Source organism: Mastigoproctus giganteus, chromosome 10 (genome assembly GCF_048544385.1).
Source record: "Mastigoproctus giganteus isolate SK-2022 chromosome 10, ASM4854438v1, whole genome shotgun sequence".
Taxonomy (NCBI): Eukaryota; Metazoa; Arthropoda; class Arachnida; order Uropygi; family Thelyphonidae; genus Mastigoproctus; species Mastigoproctus giganteus.
In genome coordinates this window covers 142,416,814-142,439,378 of record NC_143584.1, presented here as the reverse complement: position 1 = coordinate 142,439,378, position 22,565 = coordinate 142,416,814, and the positions used below count along the sequence as shown (strand labels likewise).

The 22,565-nt window shown below is 41.8% G+C and overlaps 1 protein-coding gene across 3 annotated transcripts in view; it reads right to left on the bottom strand.

Annotated features, from left to right (window-relative positions):
* The window catches only part of LOC150079328 (uncharacterized), a 486,833-nt gene that overhangs the window by 224,369 nt on the left and 239,899 nt on the right, over window positions 1–22,565 (bottom strand). For all 3 annotated transcript variants that reach the window (XM_090382736.1, XM_090382738.1, XM_090382737.1), the window contains exon 13: window positions 1,261–1,428. In XM_090382736.1, coding sequence (XP_090238862.1) covers window positions 1,261–1,428 — 168 coding nt within the window. The remainder of the gene's footprint in view (window positions 1–1,260; window positions 1,429–22,565) is intronic.

The following is a 22,565-nucleotide window of genomic DNA, read 5'->3' as shown; positions in this document are numbered from 1 at the left end:
CGCGCCAAGCCCATACTCACCAGATGTGAGCCCTGCGATGATTATCTTTGTTCAAGTTAGACTGCATACAGGCCTGGAAGCCTGATTTCAGGATCTGGATCTCTTAAAATTAATGCTGAGAAGAGCAACAAGGTGGGGAGGAGCACAAAAAGTTGCTCTTACCAAGAAAGCCTTTAGCTTTCAAATTGCAGGTCTTGGAAACTTGGTGCTTGTCAGGAGACCTGAGTGAAGTGTTTAAGGTTTTAAATGGACTGAGTAAACTAAATGCTGATGGCATCCTTACTCTTTCTCGGATGACACAAATTAAGGGAGATGTACATTTAAATTGAAAAAAGATGGTCACAGTTGCCTATTATTCATAGCACAAGGGGCCAATCACTGGGTCCCAAAAATTTCACACTGAACATAACTATGCTAGTTGATAAATTATTTGAAAAGTTGGGATCAGAATTGTTTTGGAATACCATAATAGATAACTCATGCCAAAAAGAATCATTATTTTGCATTTTTCAAGTACACATATTCTAAGTTCAGTTTATTTATAGGGATAGAAAATTTTGTAATCAAAAAGAGGACCAGAGCTTTAGTACTGAAATTTCTGTAACGATTCACCTTATTTGCTATGCTGTAATTGTATATTGGCTTGTGACAGAAAACCCTGTCCATTTAGTATTCAGCAAATGAGTTTTTGCTAACATAATGTCCTATTAACTGGTGAGTGTGAAATAAGATACACAGGAAAATATCTGAAAAAATTTAATAATTGGACTTTTGACTTTAAAAAATCAAAAAAAGAAAAAAAATAAATAAATGTTTTAAGTATAGTACTCATCAAGCTGATGTTTCAATTTACCTTTGTGATACAAAGGTCATCTTTCTTTATGATGTCACACACAGTCTCATGACTCTACAATCAATAATTTGTTGGTTCACTAAGCTGGCAACCTCATTTTTTAAAACCAGGTTAAGTTTATTTAAGTGCTCTGTAATGAAGATTTTTATAACATTATTTGTTCAGTCTATCTTTAAAATTCAAAAAACAGTGGTTATCTCGCAAAACCTCTCAGCCTGTTATTCATATTGTACGATCTAACACTTGTCGGTTTAATATCACTTTTGTAATGTTTAATACGAGTTGAATATTAATTATAAAATATCCTAAATCTGTTGTTTATAAACAAAATTTTCAGCCCACACTTCAATATACTGCAAAAATATATATATATAACATCTTTATATAGCAAGTAACATAATTATTACCTGCTGTAATGAATTTCTGTTTTCTGCTAAATTTAACATATCTTTCATTTTAGCTAGTTCTGCAGTTTTCTCCAGCTTTAAGATTTTGATTTCTTCTTCATGGTTTCTTTCCTTCTTTTTCTGCTCTTTTGAAAGGTTTTCAACTGTTTCTTCTAATTTGTGTTGCGTCTATAAAATGAAAAAAAAAACTTACATAAAAGAAGATGGGAAAAATTTACATTATATTTGTATGCAAATGTGTAGTTTATTAATATCAAATATTGATGGAAATTCCCTACATCTGACTATTCTAAAGGGTGAGGATGGCTTGATTGCAGAATAGTGACATTCCCCCTTTCCCTCCTTTTATTCCTGGATATGAGAATGGCACCATAGCCAATGGGAGTCGTAGTTGCAATATAATCCTCAGTGAGGCAAAATATATCAAATTCCTTCGATAAAAATTTTGTCAATAGTTTCAAGTTTATTCTTTATGCTGCGAACATTCTGGTAAAATAGTTTGACCAGAGGGGGCCAAGGAGACTCTTAATTGTCCTGACTCTAGGCATTTGAAGCCCAGGCTGTTTCCTCCAGCAGTGACAGGCATCTCAGTTGGGCTCGTGAGGATCTATAGGGAGGTAACTCAGGTGGCGTGGCAGGGAAGCAGGTGAGTGCATAGTGGTGTGTCCACTTGGTGGAAAGATTGCTATTGAGGCTATAGGTGAGTCAGCTGTGTTTCCTTCTGGAGGCTTGTGCATTTCCCAGTTTGTATGTCATTATGGCATGTTGCTTTCCTATAAAAGGGACATATGATGACTCCAAATGGCCATATGGATGGACTTTTGACGTTGTGATACTACTCGGAGTTGTATTCAAGCTTGAAAGACCATTATTTGTTTGGGTATTGATGGTGCAGCAGCAACTAGGGCTATAATGCGCCAACTTGAAGGAGACAGTTCCGGTGTTTGGCTGGGAGCTGTTTGACTGTGACACCAAGCTGCCACGCATCTCTCAAGGCTGTAGCGATATCATCAGTTGTGGTCTGAGATGGGGGGAAGAGTCATGAGATGTATATGCTACTTTTAACTTTTCGACTTTCCCTATAGTGCTTACTGCTTGAAGCCGGTGGATGTTCCTAGAGAATAGGAGTGGCTTTCTCTTGGTGTGGAAGGAGAGATGTATTTTGGCTGCTTATTTACCGTAGAATTAAAACCAGTTGTCTAGTGCGCTGCCACAATCTGAACCCAGGTTATAGGCTGGAACTGTAAGGGTGTTCTGCTGATTAGCATAGTGAGGGTGTTGTCATAATTCTTAGACTAAGGGCCTGCAGGTTGGGCAGGTGATATTCTCAGTTTGAGATCATCAATACATGGGTTTCGGCCAAGCTGCAATTGTGTGGCATCTTTCTGAGCTGTGTGAATATGCTGTGTGCTAGGTGTTTTGTTCAACTTCAACTGACTAGGCTTAGGCTGGGTTTCAATGCAGTCTTCTTTTCTATGTAACTGATAATCTGTATGACTGGAAGGGTTCAAAGGGGAATCTTGAATGCTAGTAGGGTGTACAGGTTTACATTGTGACCCCCTCACCATGCATCCCAGTAGAGTTTCGTTTGGTTTGGTTTGTTTGGATTTTTTTGGCGCATTAGCAACTAGGGCTATAATGCGACAAGACGAGGTAATATTTAAAAATTTAACCTCTCGGTAACCTAATTAGTTAGGCCACCATGTCCAGATATATAATAACAAATATATAAAAAATAAATCAATAAAGAGGTAACAATAACATAAATTTTAAATACAATTAAAAACTTTGATTTAAAATAGCTAAAAACAGCAGACACATTGTCATTGTCGGATAAAATCTGACTGAGTGTATACGAGTCGGTCAGATGATTAAAAGCAGTAAAACGGGTGCTGCTAAAATCTGGACAGTCAATTAAAAGGTGTCTGATCGTTAAAATTGTGCCACAGGACACACACCTAGGAGGGTCATCAGCCCTCAGCAAAAACAAATGAGTTAAATGACTGTGTCCTATGCGGGTCCGGGCAAGAACAACTTCCTCCTTACAATTCCTGCGCAGACTAGACTGCCGCGGTTCAATTACAGGTTTTATACGATATAATTTATTCCCAGTCTGTCTATTCCATGAGTCCTGCCATTGGGAGTGTAGGTTTTCGTGTATTATTTGCCTGTAGTCTGTACAGGGGACTGACAGGCAGTAGTTATTATTGGGAATTGCTGATTTGGCTGCGGCGTCAGCCAAATCATTTCCCCTAATCCCAACGTGGCTGGAAATCCAGCAGAAGCGGATATCATATTCACGTTCACGGAGGAAGTGAATCTTCTGCTGAATACTAGACAGAACTGGATGAGGATTATATCTCACAGATATTAAGGCCTGTAGCATGCTGAGAGAGTCGGAATATAAAATGAACCGTTGGTATTGGCATTCACTAATGTGATCCAAGGCTAACTCTATAGCGTGCAGCTCTGCAGTAAATATGCTGCATTCAGAGGGAATCTGCTCTGATGTAGAGCTGTCTGTAAAGACAGCAGCAGATCCCACATATGATTCCGACTTCGAACCGTCTGTGTAGACTGGCGCGAAGTCGGAATATTCAGTTCGGTGTGCTGAATGAAGCTGCAGGTAGACAGACGATGGAGTGTCCGACTTTCCCCAATTCTAAGAGACAAGTCACATGCCGGGACATGAGCATGCCAGGGTGGAAAGGGTTGCTTTGGTGTTTGGGCAACCTTGATATTAAGTCCTTTGAGTAGCTCTTGGAGATGAATACCAAAAGGACGATTGGCAGTCTTACGGATATTATATAAATTTTCCCATCGTGGCTCAAAAACGAATGGCTACGTAGGATGGTCTGGCAGGGATTTCAGTTTTAAAGCGTACTTTAAAGACAACTGCTTACGTCGAAGTGATAACGGTGGTTCATTTGCTTCAATATATAAGCTCTGGACAGGAGATGTGCGATATGCTCCAGTAGCAATACGTAGGGCCTGATGATAGACTGGGTCCAGCCATCGAAGGACACTGTCTCTGGCTGAGGAATATACTTGGGACCCATAATCTAGTTTAGATCGCACAAGTGCACGGTAAAGCAGAAGAAGGGTGCATCGGTCTCCTCCCTCAGATGTAGAGGAGAGCGAGCGAAGAATATTAAGCCCACGTGTGCACTTTGTGCGGAGCTGACGGATATGATCCAGAAAGGTCAGCTTTTTGTCAAATCTGAGTCCCAAGAATTTTGTGTCCGCTGCTACTGAAATAGCATTTTGTCCGAGCCTTAATTCAGGTTCAGGATGAAGATTACGCTTACGACAAAAGTGTACGCAAACGGCCTTCTCCAGCAAGAACCTGAAGCCATTGGCAAGTGCCCAGGTTTGGTTTGGGTTTTATTGGCGCATCAGCAACTGACGCTATAATGCGCCAAATACCGGTCATATTATAAAAAGTTAAAACATTCAGTGACCTAAGTAGTTAGGCCACCATGTCCAGGTATATACAGTAAACCCCCGCTATTCGCGGTATCTGTATTCGTGGTTTCGCGTATTCGCGATCGCCGATTTAATATAAAATGAAACCTAAAAAATGTGAATTTTAAAGCGCCGTGAATATTTTCCGCCATAAAAAAACATGGGCATGGCTAAAATTATCTTTCCCGGTCAAAACAGCGCTCAGTGGGTGAGGGGAGAGGGGTGACAAAATCGCGAGCGTGAATGTTTCTCGCTAATCCTTGTTCAATATGTGTTATGCGCTTGTTATGGAAGGTTTCGTCGTTTGCTTTTAATTTATATGCTTATAAATTGAATAAATTTATCAATTTATAAATTGATATGCTTACAAAAGTGATAAATCTACCGTTCTGCAGTGTAAAACAGACTTTTTCGAGTGTGTTAACGGAAGAAAGTGACTTTATTGTGGACAAGTTCTTTCTAACCCGTATAAAAATATGGCTACGAATAACAAGGGAAATGTGAAAGGATCAAAGGTGATGACATTAGCAAATAAAATTGAGTTATTAGACAAAATTTTTAATGGTGAAAGTCTCTCCTCAGTGGCAAAACATTATAAAATCAATGAGTCAACGGTACGATCAATCAAGAAATCGGAAGAAAAAATCCACCATAGTGTCCGTGAAAACGCGCTAATTGCTTCAAAAATTTGCTCTGTAACTCGTGATGTTAAATTAGAAAAAATGGAAAAAGCTTTAAATCTGTGGATAGAAGACCGAACTCAAAATAAAATTCTGTTAAATTCACTCATCATTCGTGAAAACGCAAAACTCCTTATCAACGCTTTAGTGAAACTGGTGATAGCACTGGCGGGATAGGTTTTTTAGCTATCAAAGACGCTGGTTTGAAAGATTTGTTTGAAATTTCTAATAAATATTACATTTAATATTAAATTGTTTCTTATTTTCATTTCGATGCCATACGCTTGCATTTCACTATGTACTGTCTATGTATATAGTCATATTATGAAGGTACATATAATACATAGACAAAATTTTAGACTAGTTTTTCTTATATATTTCATACTTTGGAATGGAACCCCTTTATTACTATGGGAGCCATAACTCAGTATTCGCGTTTTCGGTATTCGCGGCATTTCTCTGGAACGTAACCCCCGCGAATAGCACGGGGGTTTACTGTAATAACAGGTATATAAAAATAAACCAATAAAAAGATAACAATAACATAAATTTTAAATATAATTAAAAACTTTTATTGATTTAAAAGTTAAAAACCGCAGACACGTTGTCACTGTCAGATAAAATCTGACTGAGTGTATAAGGTTCAGTCAGATGATTAAAAGCAGTAAAACGGGTGCTGCTAAAATCTGGACAGTCAATTAAAAGGTGTCTAATCGTTAAAATTGTGCCACAGGACACACACACATAGGAGGGTCATCAGCCCTCAGCAGAAACGAATGAGTTAAATGACTGTGTCCTATGCGGGTCCGGGCAAGAACAACTTCCTCCTTACGATTCCTGCGCAGACTAGACTGCCACGGTTCAATTACAGGCTTTATATGATATAATTTATTCGCAGTCTGTCTATTCCACGAATCCTGCCATTGGGAGTGTATCTTCTCGTGTATTATTTGCCTGTAGTCTATATAGGAGACTGACAGGCAGCAGTTATTATTGGGAATTGCTGATTTGGCTGCGGCGTCAGCCAAATCATTTCCCGTAATCCCAATGTGGCTGGGAATCCAGCAGAAGCGGATATCATATTCACGTCCACAGAGGAAGTGAATCTTCTGCTGAATACTAGACAGAACTGGATGGGGATTATATCTCACAGATATTAAAGCCTGTAACATGCTAAGAGAGTCGGAATATAAAATGAACACTGTCTCTGGCTGAGGAGCATTTACTAATGTGATCCAAGGCTAACTCAATTGCGTGCAGCTCTGCAGTAAATATGCTACATTCAGAGGGAATCTGCTCCGATGTAGTGCTGTCTGTAAAGACAGCAGCAGATCCCACATATGATTCTGACTTCGAACCGTCTGTGTAAACTGGCGCGAAGTCAGAATGTTCAGCTCGGTGTGCTGAATAAAGCTGCAGGTAGACAGATGATGGAGTGTCTGACTTTCCCCAATTCCGAAGGGACAAATCACATTTCGGGACATGAGCATGCCAGGGTGGAAGAGGTTGCTTAGGTGTTTGGGCAACCTTGTCTACCTTGATATTAAGTTCTTTGAGTAGCTCTTGGAGACGAATACCAAAAGGACGATTGGCAGTCTTACGGGTATTGTACAAATTTTCCCATCGTGACTCAAAAACGGATAGCCACGTAGGGTAGTCTGGCAGGGATTTCAGTTTTAAAGCGTACTTTAAAGACAAGTGTTTACGTCGAAGCGATAACGGTGGTTCGTTTGCTTCGACGTATAAGCTCTGGACAGGAGATGTGCGATATGCTCCAGTAGCGATAAGGAGAGCCTGATGATGGACAGGATCCAGCCATCGAAGGGCACTGTCTCTGGCTGAGGAATATACCTGGGACCCATAATCTAATTTGGATCGCACAAGTGCACAGTAAAGCCGTAGAAGGGTGCATCGGTCTGCTCCCCAAGATGTAGAGGAGAGCGAGCGGTGAATATTAAGCCCTCGTGTGCACTTTGTGCGGAGTTGACGGATGTGATCCAGAAATGTCAGTTTTTTATCAAATATAAGTCCCAAGAATTTTGTGTCTCCTGCTACTGGAATAGCATTTTGTCCGAGCCTTAATTCAGGTTCAGGATGAAGATTACGCTTACGACAAAAGTGTACGCAAACGGTCTTCTCCGGCGAGCAGCTGAAGCCGTTAGTAAGTGCCAGGAATTGAGGCGATCAATGGCTTTTTGCAGTTGTCTTTCAATAACCCTCATGTTGCATGACTGACAAAAAATGCTAAAGTCATCAACATAGAGGGCACTGTTTACAGTTGGAGGAAGTTGTTCTGTGATGGAATTTATTTTGATGGCGAAAAGTGTGACACTTAATACTGATCCTTGTGGTACTCCCTCCTCTTGGCTGAAGGAATGAGAGAGTGAGGATCCCACGTGAAATTGGAAAGATCGATTGGCTAAAAAGTTTTTAATAAAAATTGGGAGTTGCCCCCCCAAGACCAAGGCTATGCAGATCTTTTAAGATGCGAAATCTCCAAGTTGTGTCATACGCTTTCTCCATGTCAAAGAACACAGACACCAAGTGTTCGCGTTTTAGGAAAGCATCCCGGATGGATGTTTCCAATCTAATAAGATGGTCCAAAGTGGACCGGTTCCTTCGGAAGCCGCACTGGATGTTGGAGAGAAGGTCATTTGATTCTAGATACCATATTAAACGAGAATTAACCATTCTCTCCAGGATTTTGCACAGACAGCTAGTCAGAGCAATAGGACGATAATTGGTGGTGACTTTTGGATCCTTTCCTGGCTTAGGAAAGGCAAGAACGATTGCCTTGCACCAGGAAACCGGAAACTGCCCTTCAATAAAGATTCTGTTATATAGAAGGAGCAGATAATCCATAGATTTTGGTGAAAGATGTTTAATCATTTCATAATGGATGCCATCTGGTCCAACAGCACTTGCTTTCGAATGAGCGAGGGCTCTTTTCAGTTCCTGCATAGTAAATTCCCCCTTGTAGGGATAGAGGCCCTTGGACTTAAAATTAAGTGCCTTTTTTTCTAGTTTATGTTTCAGGACCTGGAACTCTGGGGAATACGAAGATGTTGCAGAGATGTTAGAGAATGTTTCCCCAAGAGCATTGGCTATTGCAGTTGGATCTGCAATAGTACATCCATTATAATCTAGGATTGAAGAAGGGTGGGATGTATATTTTTCCTTCATTTTCTGGATTTTATCCCAGACTACCTTAGAGTTGGTAGACTGGTTAATAGATGATGTAAAACGGATCCACGATTCCTTTTGACTCTGACGGCGGATATAGCGTGCTTTGGCTCGTACGTGTTTAAAGGCTATAAGGTTGGTCATGGTAGGATATCAGCGAAATATCCCCCACACTTTGTTTTGAGCCTTTTTTGCTGCTGTACATTGTGAATTCCACCAAGGTTTGGGAAATGGTGGAAACCGGCAGATGTTTTTGGGACAGCATTCGCAGCTGCTTGGACAATGATTTCTGTGATGTACATTACTGCATCATTGATAGGCTCCTGACTGACTGTACTGAGGTCAAAATTTGCCTGATGTTGGAAGGCATTCCAGTCACCCTGATCAAACTTCCACCATGGTAACCTAAAAGGAAGATATGGTCTCCCACTGTGTAACAAGGTTATCACAGGGAAGTGATCACTTCCGTATGGATTCTCCTCCACTTCCCAAGTGAGTGAAGGGAGTAGAGAAGGGGAGCAGATAGAGAGATCAATGGTAGAAAAAGTACGGGTAGGCATGTGGAAGGTGTTTGTTCCAGTATTTGGAAGGGAAAGGTCATTGTCATTGAGCATATGCTCTATGACTCGTCCCCTTCCGTTGATGTTAGCACTACCCCACAGGGTATTATGCCCATTCATATCCCCGAGAAGTAAGGGGGAGGCAACTGCGTTACAAGATCATCAAGGTCTTCCTGGGGGATGTCGGTCCCAGGTGGCAAATAAAGAGAGCAGACTGTTATTATAAATCCCACCGTAAGGCGAATTGCAACAGCTTCCATGCTAGTTGTAATTAGCAAGGGCTGAACTGGGATCTGATTGCCGACAAGGAGAGCCACTCCTCCATGAGCAGAGCCATCCGCAATTCTATCCTTTCGAAAAATTGTGATGTTGTGGATGGTGGGATCATCATTTGCCTTTAGATATGTCTCCTGTAAACAAAAGCAAACTGGCTCGTGCTTTTGCAGGAGGGCCTTGATGTCATTAATATTTCGCCCGAATCAACGACAATTCCATTGTAGGAATTTAGCCATTATTTTGGCTTGGTGGGTCCATCAGGCGGCTTCCGAGGGCTTACTTTTATCAGTCTTGGGTTTATATTTTCTGGGGAAGAATGGACGCTGTCCCGTGTCCATTTCTTCCTCCGCAAAGAGTTCCAAGACTGAATCTTCATGTACCTCCTTCTGCTCGACATCCATGTTTTCTTGGGTACTAGGGGGGAATTCCCCTTTATTCTTTTCTTTCATAATTACCTTTGTTACTTGTGGAGCATTAGGAGGTACTGATATAGGAGTGGCAGCTGATTGGTTTTTCTGTGCAGGTTTTTGAGAACTTAAGAGATAACGCGCAATGGGAGTGAAAGACTCCTTTGGAGGAATGGTCATGTCCGTCTGAGTTCCGACGGAACATCTCCCTGCTACCTTCTGGGCGTAGGTAGGTCTGTTGATATTCAGGGGTTTCACCGATTTCCTTGCCTCCTGGTATGATATATTTAGCTCTGCCTTCAGCCGTTGAATTTCTTTTTCTTCTTTCCACCTCTGGCATGCTCATGAGTAGGCCGGGTGTTCTCCCTCACAGTTAATACAGGTGGGTTTTGCGGCTGAACATGCTGTTGTTTCGTGGTCCTTTGCACCGCATCGAGCGCATGCAAGGACTCGACGGCAGGCCATTTGAGAATGTCCATATTTCTGGCATTTAAAACACCGTAAAGGATTCTGAACATATGCACGCACTGAACAATTGATGTATCCAGCTTTAATCTCATCAGGAGGTTTAGGAGAGTTAAAAGTCAGGATAACGCTCCTGGTTTTTACAAGTTTTCCATCCCTTCGCACAGTAATTCTCTTGACGGCAATAACTCCCTGTGGTTTTAATTCCGAGCAGATTTCCTCCTCGGTTACGTCGAGAAGGTCCCACTCCGAAATGACACCTCTCGATGAATTGAGTGTTCTGTGTGGTGTCACTGTTATAGGTATTCCTCCGATCGATGTTGTTCGGAGTAGATGTTCCGATTGCCTGTCATTTTTAGTTTCAATTAAAAGGTCTCCAGAACGAAGCCTCTTAACTGATTTGGGTGAACCTGCTAACCCATCTAACCCTTTCTGAATAAAAAAAGGGCGACATTTTACCAATCGGTGTTTCATTGGTAGAATGCATAATTAAGAACCTTGGGACAGGCCCTGATGGTAATTCAGTTCGCTGCCTCTTTTTAGCAATAATGCTATCTGCCTCTCCGTCTGTATTTTCACATAGGGACTGGGTTGGGGCCCTTGAAGAAGTAAGTTTATCAGGATTCATGGAGTTTTTAAATTGTTCAGTGCCCGGGCTCCCCACCCACCACCCGGCATGCAATAAATGCGCTCGGGAGTGGAACGGCAGGGCTACCCAGACACCATACCCGCACTGCCGCCAGCCTGAATCCTGTCCCTCGGACCATGAGGGTAGGGGCGTGGCATTGACACGGTTGACCCTTGCAGGCGAGCCTACTAGCCAATTGATCCTAGCCGGGCCTTCCAGGACCTCCCGTCTTGTCGAAGCAGGGGCCAAAGTGGTGTATTGAAGCTGGGCCCCTCAACCACCAGGATCCCCCTTTCCGAATTTCCACAGGTCGCAGCACACGGCAAACACGCCGGATTCCATTGATGTAAGCCTGGAACCTGGGCTGTGGGCGTTGGATCCCAGTGATGCTAGTCTGGAAGTCCAGCAGCATCACTGGGAGGTCACCTCACCACGTACAGGTGCCCACGTCGAGGGGTCCCAGTCGAGTAACAAAGTATAAGACGCTCAGGGGTACAATTAGGTGGAAGGCAGAAATCAAACAGCACAATTCCTTCAATTTCATTTCAGTAGTTTGCATTACAGATGCTTGAAAGATGTTGAATATCGCATGTAATTTGGCTGGTCGCTCTACATCCTGGATTTCCAGTAGCTGTCACTTCTGGCAGGATACAGGCCTTGGGCCGTACTGGTTTGGGACTTGACACATCTATGACTGGGAATTGGGTATGCATATGTTTGTGCTGCTGCATCCTTCATATCTTGTGATCTTGTCGTCAACACTATTTTTCCATTTGAAATGGCTGATGCGACTCACCCTTTGTACCAATTTTATCGGCATATCTAGAGGGGCAGTATATAGGGTGGTTGCTCAGAATAGCCAGGGAACTTGTGGGGGGGGGCTTGGTCAGGTAATGCATTTACTAACAGAGGTACTGCAATCCCACAATGACTGCAGGCATATGCGGTCTGGGAGGCACTAGACAGTTTTACAACTTTTACTTTGCTACATTTTTCACAAAGGACCGGTGCACAGAGACCATTGCATAACACTGTGTGTGACTTTCTGGAAGAAGCTCTGGCAGGTTTGTTTAGCCTGAGTGGATGGCACCCCGGCGTTTTCTTAAAAGAATTTTCACAATAAGAGAAAACAGTTGTAGATAATCAGGGACAGAGGTAGCAAGCAAATAAAAGTTTCTTTTAGTAAGTAAGGGTTTACATGAGGTAAATTTGTGATGCACTAGCAGAGGTACTGCAATCCCACAATGACTGCGGATATGCGGTCTGGGAGCCATTAGACAGTTTTACAACTTTTACTTTGCTACAATTTTCATGAGGACCTATGTGCAGGGACCACTGCATAACACTCTGTGTATGACTTTCTGGAAGCAGCTCTGGCAGGTTTGTTTAGCCTGAGTGGGTGGCATTCTGATATTTACTTAAAAAATTTTTCACAATGAGAGAAAACAGTTGCAAATAATCAGGGACAGAGGTAGCAACTGAACAAAGTTTATTTTAGTCGGAAACACTAAGTGTGGATTTGCAAGGATCATGACCTAGTTTCAACTGACACTCAGGGTGAAGCTAGCTTAATTCTGGAAATACTGGAGGTGTTGAACACCTGTTCATCCTGACTGTGCTAATCCTATAGGGGCTGGGGGATTAGTATGGGTGAGGCTGACCTTGGTTGCCAGCTTTTGTCTACTTTGTATTAAATTATTAAAATTAAAATGTAAATACATAATTACCCAATGTTTAAGGAGCAATGAAAAGGTCTTCTTGTATAGCCTGTGATAGGGAGTACAACTATATTAAACATTCAATATGGTAGGGAAATGCCACATTGCTTTAGTCCAACCCTACAGATAATGTTCTTGCACACAGGCCATGGATCATTCTTTGCTAAGTTACATGAATTAGCATTAGTTGAGGCATATGATGCAAAAAGGCAAGCTTATATAGCACAGCCCAAAAAAAAAAAAAAACCTTTGCATTTCACCCATCCGGTCACTCCAAATGTTCATCTAGTTCAGCCTTAAATTTATTTAAGCTAACAAATTCCACAACAACAGATGGAAGTCTGTTCAAGCAATCAACTACCTGCTGGCTAAAGGCAAACTTCTGCACATCTATTCTACAACTGTCTTTCTTCAATTTGAATCTATGCCCCCTCAGGTTCTTAATCTGTGCAAGCAGAAGTATCCCATCAGCACTGAGCCTGCACAAACCATTCAAGGCCTTATACACCTCAGTCAGATCACCTCACAGGTGCCTAGTCTCCAGATGCTGCAACTTGCAGAACTTAAACCTTTCTTTAGTAAGTGTTGCTCAACATACAGTCAGCATTTGGCACGTGTGAGAAAGTATTGTCAAGAATGCCATATTCTGTGCAAGAAAGGATTTGTATAGCAGAAGCCTATGTACATATTGGCTCTTTTAAGTAAACACTGGAATTGTTTTCTGAGAAATTTCCTATTGCTACCATCCCAGCTAAGAGTGCTATTCAGTGCTTACTTGCAAAGTAAGTGGTGGACAATAGATTCTGTTGTAAATGAATTGGGAAATCATTTAACCTCTGCTAGGACTTCAGAGGCAGTGTTGAACATTCAAAAGAGAATTTTAGCTAGCCCCAGAAAATCCATCAGGAAATTGTCGCAACAAACTGGAGTGAAACCAACTTCTTGTTTCCATGTACTTCGTTACCTGAAATTGAAACCCTATCGCGTGACACGTGTCCAAGAATTACTGCCACCTGATGCAGCAAAATGTCTGAATTATTGTGAGTGGCTCCTTAACAAGATTGCAGATGGCGAACTTGACCCACTGCTTTATTTCATGAGTGATGAGGCATGGTTCCATCATTAGCATTGGCTTACGATGAAAGAAAGTAAGCTTATGCAGAATCAGCCAAAAAAAAAAAAAAAAAACCGTTCCCACTTCACCCCTCCGTTCATTCCAAATACCTGGAAATCTGCAAAACTTAAGACTTTCTTCAGAAGAGCAACCCTGTCCAGCTCAGCCTTAAATTTATTTAGGTTATCAACTTCCACACAAAAGATGGAAGTCTGTTCCCCCAATCAACTACTCGCTGGCTAAAGGCAAACTTCTGCTCATCTATCCTAAAACTGTCTTTCCTCAATTTGAATTTATGCCCTCTCAGGCGATTATTCTGAGAAAGAGGAAGAACCCCATCAGCATTGAGCATGCTCAAACCATTCAAGGCTTTATACACCTCTATCAGATGACCGCGCAGGTGCCTCGTCTCCAGACACTGTAATCTGCAAAACTTAAGACTTTCTTCAGAAGAGCAACCCTTTGTTTCATTCATTAATCTTGTTGCCCTTCTCTGTACTCATTCCAACAGCTCTACGTCCTTAAAATGAGGCCTCCAGACCTGTATACAGTACTCAAGGTGTGGCCTGACCATTGCCTTATAAAAGGGGATAATCACCTCCTTATCCCTGCTAGAAAAATTCCTGTATATCATTGACAAGACACCATGAGTTACTCTTGCAGACCATCTGCACTGCTCAGAAGAGAGGGCGCTGTTGTCTGTCTACTTGGTTAGTCGCACATGTTTACTGCTCCAGATGTTAACAATGAGTTTTGTTTTAAAACATATACCAACGGATTCCTCGTCGTGTGGACTATTGTGGGAGTAAGTTTATTTTTGATTTTTGGGTTCTCCGCTGGGATATTTTCGTTATTTATCTGGCACTATTGTCTGTGGGCCAGGTCACCACGCCGCCATAGACATAGCATTGGAGAGTGTGCGGTCACTCTATCTTGGCTGCCACGAAAGTATCTAGCGACCTTGACTGGGGGTGGGTTTCCCCCTTGTGTGCTGACAGTGGATAGATTTGCTTGTGACTTGAGTGCACTTGAACATTCCAGCAGCTCTGCTGACCTTGAAATTCTCACCAGGTTTTCTCTCACTGACCTTTCTCCCTTGCTGACCGATGGCAAAAAGAAGATCTGTATTGTCTTCCTCGCAGCGTCTACTGTGCTACAACTGATTCTATCATGTTTTCTGTATTCCCCCCCCCCACTTATTCAAATTTTCCGCGACTGACTTTAAACTCCTCCTGTTTCTTGCCCCAAATTGACGCACGAACTTGTGCTTCATCGCATACATCCTGCAGCTGTTGTGGAGGGCTTTACACCATATTGATTGCATCCCGCTAAACCAGAGAGCCCCGCAAATCCGAAATCGTAGGGAAATGGAGAATGGAATGGAAGAGACAGAGCTTGGTGCTCCAAGCACAATTGAGGTCACACCACCAACACAGGGGACACAACCAAACTCAACCGAAAGAACAGAGGAGACCAAGTATCCAAATCGGTCACGAAGAGGCAAAATACAAAATCGACGTTGCCGAAATTTGATCGGGAAACCTGGAGTACAAGTGAGGCTAAGCAACCAAGCGATCAGATGGGAGGACTTGAAGAACAGCATAAAATGCCAGAGGGAACCATCCTAGACCCAACACTCCCACAGGGAACTGTGCCAGAGCAGACATTCCTACTGCGTATGGCCCTCAAAAATACAATGAAGGAGAACAGTAATAGGATCTCTTCATCCATCCGTGCAGAAATAATCCTGCAATGGAATAAGCTGGAGACCATACTAATGAACACACATACAAATTACCAGAAAACAATGGCAACCCTGGAAGCCCTACGTGCAGATGGCGGCAATCAAATGCCACAACACGCCCCATCATATGCTCAAGCTCTGAGGAATACACCCACAGAAACACTGAGAATGGGCAAGGCCACAGAAGCTAAAAAGAAAACACTTCTGCCAATGCCCAATATAGTCATTTTAAGACCAACATGGGAAGAAACCAGTACAAGTGAGGAAATCAAGAAAAAAGTAATCCAAAACCTCAGAGAAGAATTTGGAGCAACCAGAATAAAAGCTATAAGAAAGACCAGAAATCCAGGGATAGTAACAGAAATGGAGAGTAAGGAAGAAGCAGAAGGAATTATAACAAACCCCAAGATCCCCACACTGGGCCTCACAGCGGAGGCCCCAAAGAAAAAAAGGCCCTCAGTGGTAATCTTCAACATGGACCAGGATTTTACCCCTGAACTTCTGGCGGAGGAGATCTACAGGAAGAATCTAAAAAGTGCACTTCCAGACCGGGATGGGAAAGTGCTGGTTTTCCCAAAATACAAAACCAGAGTAAATAACAGTGGCAACTGTAATTGGGTCATAGAACTTCCCCCTGAGGCTTGGCGAATCCTATGAACACAGAGTACCATCTATCTGGAGTGGAGCAGTCATAAGTATAGGGAGCGTGTGGCAGTAATAAAGTGTTGAGAAAAAAGAAGGAGAAAGATCCCATATGCGTCAATTGTAAATCCCTGAGACTGGACCACACACACTCCATACGGGATGCAAAATGCCCAACGTACCAAAAAGTAAAGAGTGTATTCCAACAACGAATTGATTACGGGGACACACCATGAGAAATATAACTACGGAGTTCTGAAGATACACCAGATCAATGGGCAGCATGCCAGGGCAGTGGTTGACCAGGTGCGCCACAAAGCCGATGAAGAAAATGCCGACATCATCCTTATCCAGGAGCCCTATACACACACAAAGCAGGTCAGGGGATTCCCAATGAGTTATAAAATTATCCAGAGTGATGAGGATACCCCATGGGCAGCAGTAGTAGTGAGGAATCTGGAAATAGCGGCAACAAAATTACCACAGCTATATACGCCCTGGGCTGCCTGTGCCCATATAATCAGCTCAATTGGGAGCTTCTACGCAATTTCATTGTACTGCAGACCTGGTGTGGAAATCGACTTTGCTATCACATATCTCCAATCAGTCCAGACAACCCTAGCAAGGACAAAGAATAATTGCAGGAGCAGATGTAAACTGCCGCTCCCCTGTTTGGCACAGTGCCACACCGGACCGCCGCGGAACCAGAAATGGACAAAGGCTGGACGAACTCCTGGCAAATTCAATCCTTTAACCTGCCAACATTCTGCAATACCTTGTGGGAAGCCATGATCGATATCACCCTGACCACAAGGAATATTGAAGCCCACGTGACCGATTGGGTGCAAAATGCCTGGACCACATCGGATCACTGTACAATAACCTACCAAATCAGAAGATCAATGACAAAAATAACTATAAACAGACAATTGGCAAACAGATTCGCAATCCAAAAGGCAGACTGGGAACTCTTCAGAGTACAACTGACCAGCAAGGCGCAAAAAACACTGGAGGAACTGGACAGACAGGCGGTGGACAGTGAGATTAAAAACCCAGATACACTCCAAGAGAAAATCACCAGTATCATAACTGAAGCAGCAGAGACAGCGATGAAGAGGAAAACCCCATCATTGGGGACATGCCCTGGTGGACTCCAGAATTGCAAAGATTGAGAAAACAGGTCCAGACAAAACGGAAGGAATTCTAAAGAGCACGGAATACATGGCCACCAACAGAGGTAGCAGTACTGCGGCAACAATACAAAGAGGTGCGAAACACCTATACAGAAAAAATTAAAAAGAACAAGCGAGCCTCTTGGGGAAAACTTGGTCTCCAAGACAGGGAACGAGAACCCCTGGGGCATAGTGTATAAAATCACCACAAACAAGCTCCCCAGGGGAGAAGCATCCACTGTAACGAGGATGCCCAATGGAAGCCTGACTAAAACGTGGGAGGAATCGATTACCAATATCCTTAGTGCTATCATCCACAAACCACCAGATATCCTTAATGAACAACAAAAGGTAATATGCCAGGCAAACCAAACGTATAGAACCCAAGAAATAGAACCACCCTTCACAGTCGATGAATTACAGGGTGCGGCCTTGCAAATGCGCAACAGGAAATGTCCCGGCCTGGATCTCATAGAACCAGAGATGGTCAAAAAAGCCGTGGAATATATACCAAACCTGATACTTAATCTCCTCAACCAATGCCTGGAAACTGGGAAATTCCCGACTGCACACCTAAAACTTATCTTAAAAAACCCAACAAAACCTCTGGACCAAGCGGCCTCATATGGCCCCATAGCCCTACTCTCTACCCTAAGCAAACTCTATGAAAGGCTGCTCTACAAAAGGATCATGAACCATTACAAAACTGCCAACCTTTAATCACCCAGGCAATATGGATTCAAACCGGGCTTCTCGACAATTGAAGCAGTCCAAAACCTCATAACCAAGCAACCCAAAGTAACAAGAAGTATTTTCTTGTAATAGCAGTGGATTTTGCTGGGGCCTTCGACACCGTCTGGTGGCCCAGCGTCCTTGGCAGACTCCGGAAAGCAGCACTCCCAGAAAACTTGTATAACAGTGTCCGGGCATATCTGTTGGATAGCAAAATTGAGGTCGTCACGCACAACTTTCCGAAGAGTTGTTAAAAGCGTCCGAAGGGGCTGCCCACAGGGATCTGTTCTGGGGCCACTAATGTGGAACATGATTTTTGATGACTTCTTGGCTCTTGACCTGGGAAATGTAGCCAGTCAGGCCTTTGCTGATGATCTCATTTTAATGGTGGAAGCTATTAAAATGAGATCATCATCATCATATGATATTCCTAAGGAGTTAAGTCAGGAAGATATCATTGAAGAATTATACTGTAAGAATCTGGAAGAACGCGGGATCACGTTCGAGGAAGTTAAGAAAGACATAAGTTTTAGGTATACGACCAAGTCTAGAAGTACAGCTTTTGTACACTGGGTTATTACTCTCTCCCCAAGGTTATATAAGCTTATATCCACATTGGATCGTTTATACTTGGCAGTAAGTGCGCATAGGCACCGCCCCTTTACTATAGTTTCCAGATGCTTTCTATGTCTTGGATATGGACACGTTACGAAATATTGTACTCACAGCTTCCCTACTTGTGGTCATTGTGCAAAAGGGGGGCATGTATACGCTGAATGCCCAAACAAAGATCAGGAACCAAGCTGTGCTAACTGCAAGCGCCGTAAGCGGGATTTTTGCCATTCAGTAAGGGACGTTAGATGCCTAGAATATCAAAGAGCACTGGAAATGGTACGAACTCCGACTGCTAATGAATAGTTGTAATGAACAATGAGAAAGGGGGTTGGAAGAAGATCCTGAGTTAACTGAAGTTTTTTATTCTACAGGAATTAAAATAATGCAGATTAATGGACAACGATCGAGATTGGTAGCAGACGAGATTAGGAAGATTAGTGAGGATTTTCAAATTGATTTGGTGGCAATACAGGAACCTTATTGGGCTAGAGTTCCAGGTGAGCAAACATCTGGAATATCTGGTTATCCCTTAATGTCACGAATAATACAACCGGTGCAGGAAGAGCCTAAAACTGGAATTGTGGTCAATAATAGAGATCTAGACGTAGTGGTTGTTCATAGGTTATGCAACCAGTTCGCTACATGTGTTATGGTTGCCTCGGCAAATGTTCAATTCTATTTTATATCTCTGTATTGTGCTCCTTCAATGGACTTTAATAATTGCGTGGATTATTTAGAGTATGTGATGCTCATTTTAAGACCTAAACAAGTTATTATTTCGACAGACGCTAACGCAAAGTCTCCATTGTGGTATAGTGCAACATCTGACATGAGAGGTTTATTGCTGGAAGAATTTTTATCGAGCCATAATTTATTTGTAATGAACAAGTCAAATTAACTGTCTACTTTCTGTGGACCAATGGGTGAATCTAATATTGATTTAACTATAACAACTTCTGGTATTAGACATTGTATTTGTAACTGGAAGGTAATGCCTGATTGGACATCAAGTGATCATCGAGCCATATTGTTTTATGTGAAGAATGTGCTGGATTTAACTGGTACTCAAGATCGGATAACGCACATTGTTCGGTTTTCATTGAAATCGTTTGATTGGTCCATGTATGAAGCTTCTGTTCTTCGGGACTTTTCCTCAGATAAACAACAACAGATAGTGCGTGAATCTGCAATATATTTAACTAATACTATAGAGGATTCAATAGTAAGAGTGGCATATAAGTCAGGTAGGAAGAAGGTAATTAAACTAAAATCCTGCCCATGGTGGAGAAACGAACTGACTGTCTTACGACGGGCTGTATATCGAGCTAGGAGACAGTACCAGCGGCATCGGAACTGGGGTAATTCTGAGGTAGTTAGATTGCATGAAAATTACGTATCTCTTAAGAATAATTACAAGAGAACCATGGCAACTCGGAAGAGAGAAACCTGGCGATTGTTTGTAAAAAAATCGGGGAGAAATGATCCCTGGGGTTTGCTATATAAGTTGTCAAGAGATAAACTGAGAAGTTTGGAGGTATTTAATACAATTCAAGAGGATTCTACTGAGACTATTGGCTGGGAGGATTCAGTAGATGCAATATTAACTAGGCTGTTCCCGGTTGACGATCCCATCTTAGACTCACAGTACCAATCCAAACTGCGGAAAAAAAATCAGTATTATTTGGCTAGAGGTAATACCATGGCGTTTACAATAGATGAACTGGCAGGGGTGTTAAAGAAACTTAATTTTGCAAAATATCCAGGAATAGATTTGATTGAGAATGCATTTATAGTGAGGTTTTTTAAGTTGATACCTAACATGTTACTTTTGTTATATAATAAGTGCTTAGACTTATTATATAACAAATTAGGACTGTTTCCATTGAAATGGAAGATTGCTTTATTGAGGCTAATTAGGAAGCCTGGGAAACCTTTAATTGAGCCTAAGTCGTACCATCCAATTGCTTTGTTGGCAAATCTGGGGAAAGTGTTAGAGAGGTTAATGGCAATACGTTTACAAGAATTGTTAGAACACCATGACATGATTACACCTAATCAGTATGGTTTTACACTGGGGAAATCGTGCGAGGATGCTCTTCTGGACTTTCATACATACATTTCAAACTCTGATTCAAAATATGAACTTGCTATATATATAGATTTTGAAGGTGCGTTCGACTCAGTATGGTGGGAGGCAGCTCTTTCTCAACTGTGTCATGCTGAGTGTTCTAAGCAGTTATACAGTCTGTTCAGGAGTTATTTTTCTGAGAGATATGTGACTGTAAGGTCTAAACATTTTCTCCTTCAAAGACAAATCACGCGAGGTTGCCCTCAGGGCTCTGTATTAGGTCCTTCCATTTGGAATTTAGTGCTACAGAACTGGCTGGTTTGACCACAAGTAAATTGTCACGTGATAGCTTTTGCTGATGATGTCACATTAATTGTGGCAGGTCGATCACGACATGATTTGGAGCAAAATGCAAACCGTGTAATAAATGATATTAATACCTGGGCACAAGGATTTAAGCTTACCATTAGCCCCCAAAAGACCAAAATGATGCTTTTTAAAACAAAACTTGATTTGGGACGACCGCCGCAAATAAAATTAAATGGGAGACAGTTGACTATGGTTTCTGAAACTAAATACTTGGGGCTCATTATTGATCACAAGTTGTCTTATTATGCGCATATAACACATCTACATAGCAAGATCAGGAAATTTGCCGGTTATATTATAAGAGTATCAAGAGGAGATTGGGGTGTGTCCAATAAAACTTTATTTTTATATTATAAGGTGGTGTTTCTGCCTATGGTTATGTATGCAGCGGGAGTTTGGTCTCACAGAGTGGCTCCTGTTAGATTTCAGGCTAAATTAAACTCACTACAAAGAACAATGCTTCTCAGTATATTAAGGGTATGTAGAAGCTATGACTGCACTTCAAGTGATGGCTGAGGCAGTCCCCTTGGATTTGTTCGTGGCTTATCGAGGGCTGTGCTATGGCATTAAGAAGAAAATATCTACTAGACTTGTTGGCATAGAAGTTGACATAAATTCTGACATTAAGAGGGAGAAGAGAAGATGTTTAAATGAGATTGTTAACTTGTGGCAAACAAGATGGGACACTGTATCTTCTGGTCGAGTGACAAAGAAATTTATTCCTGATGTTACCTTTTTAAGTGACAGAACAGTTCGAAGCTGGTTTACACCAAGTTTACAAACATCATTTTTAGTAACAGGTCACGGCTCGATGAAAGAGAAATTATTTCAGTTGGGACTTTCGGATACAGATCTCTGTTTTTGTGGTGAGGTTGAAAGTTGGCACCATATATTATGTGTGTGTACAATTTATGATAATGTCAGGGAAATCATTGCTGAAAATGAGTTAGATCGGGAAGAGGTGTTCTTGTCTAATAGGAGTGTATTTCAATTATTCCAGGATTTTGCAAAGGGAACCTTTGAACTGAGGAAATGCCTGTTAAATAGTTGACCCAAAATAGTGTTTTTTTTTTTGTTTTTTTTTTTGATTTGGTAGTTGTTGGCGCATCGGCTTCTGTGGCCATATTGCACCTCCCAAGGTTTTTGCAGTACTCTGATCCAAGCCCGAGGCGGGAATCGAACCCGCGACCTTTGGGTTGCCGGGCAGGTACTTTACCCACTTGGCTAGCCCGGTCGGCTTCCAAAATAGTGTGTTGAAAACATTACTGAAGTGTGTCCAGAATGCCCAAGAGACTAATGGTGATGATGAGGAGGATTTATTATTATTATTATTATTTATTTTTTTTTTTATTTTTTTTTATTTATTTTTATTATTTTTTTATTTATTTTTTTTTATTTATTTTTATTATTTTTTTATATATATATATATATATTTATTTATTATTATTATTTTTTTTTTTTTTTTTT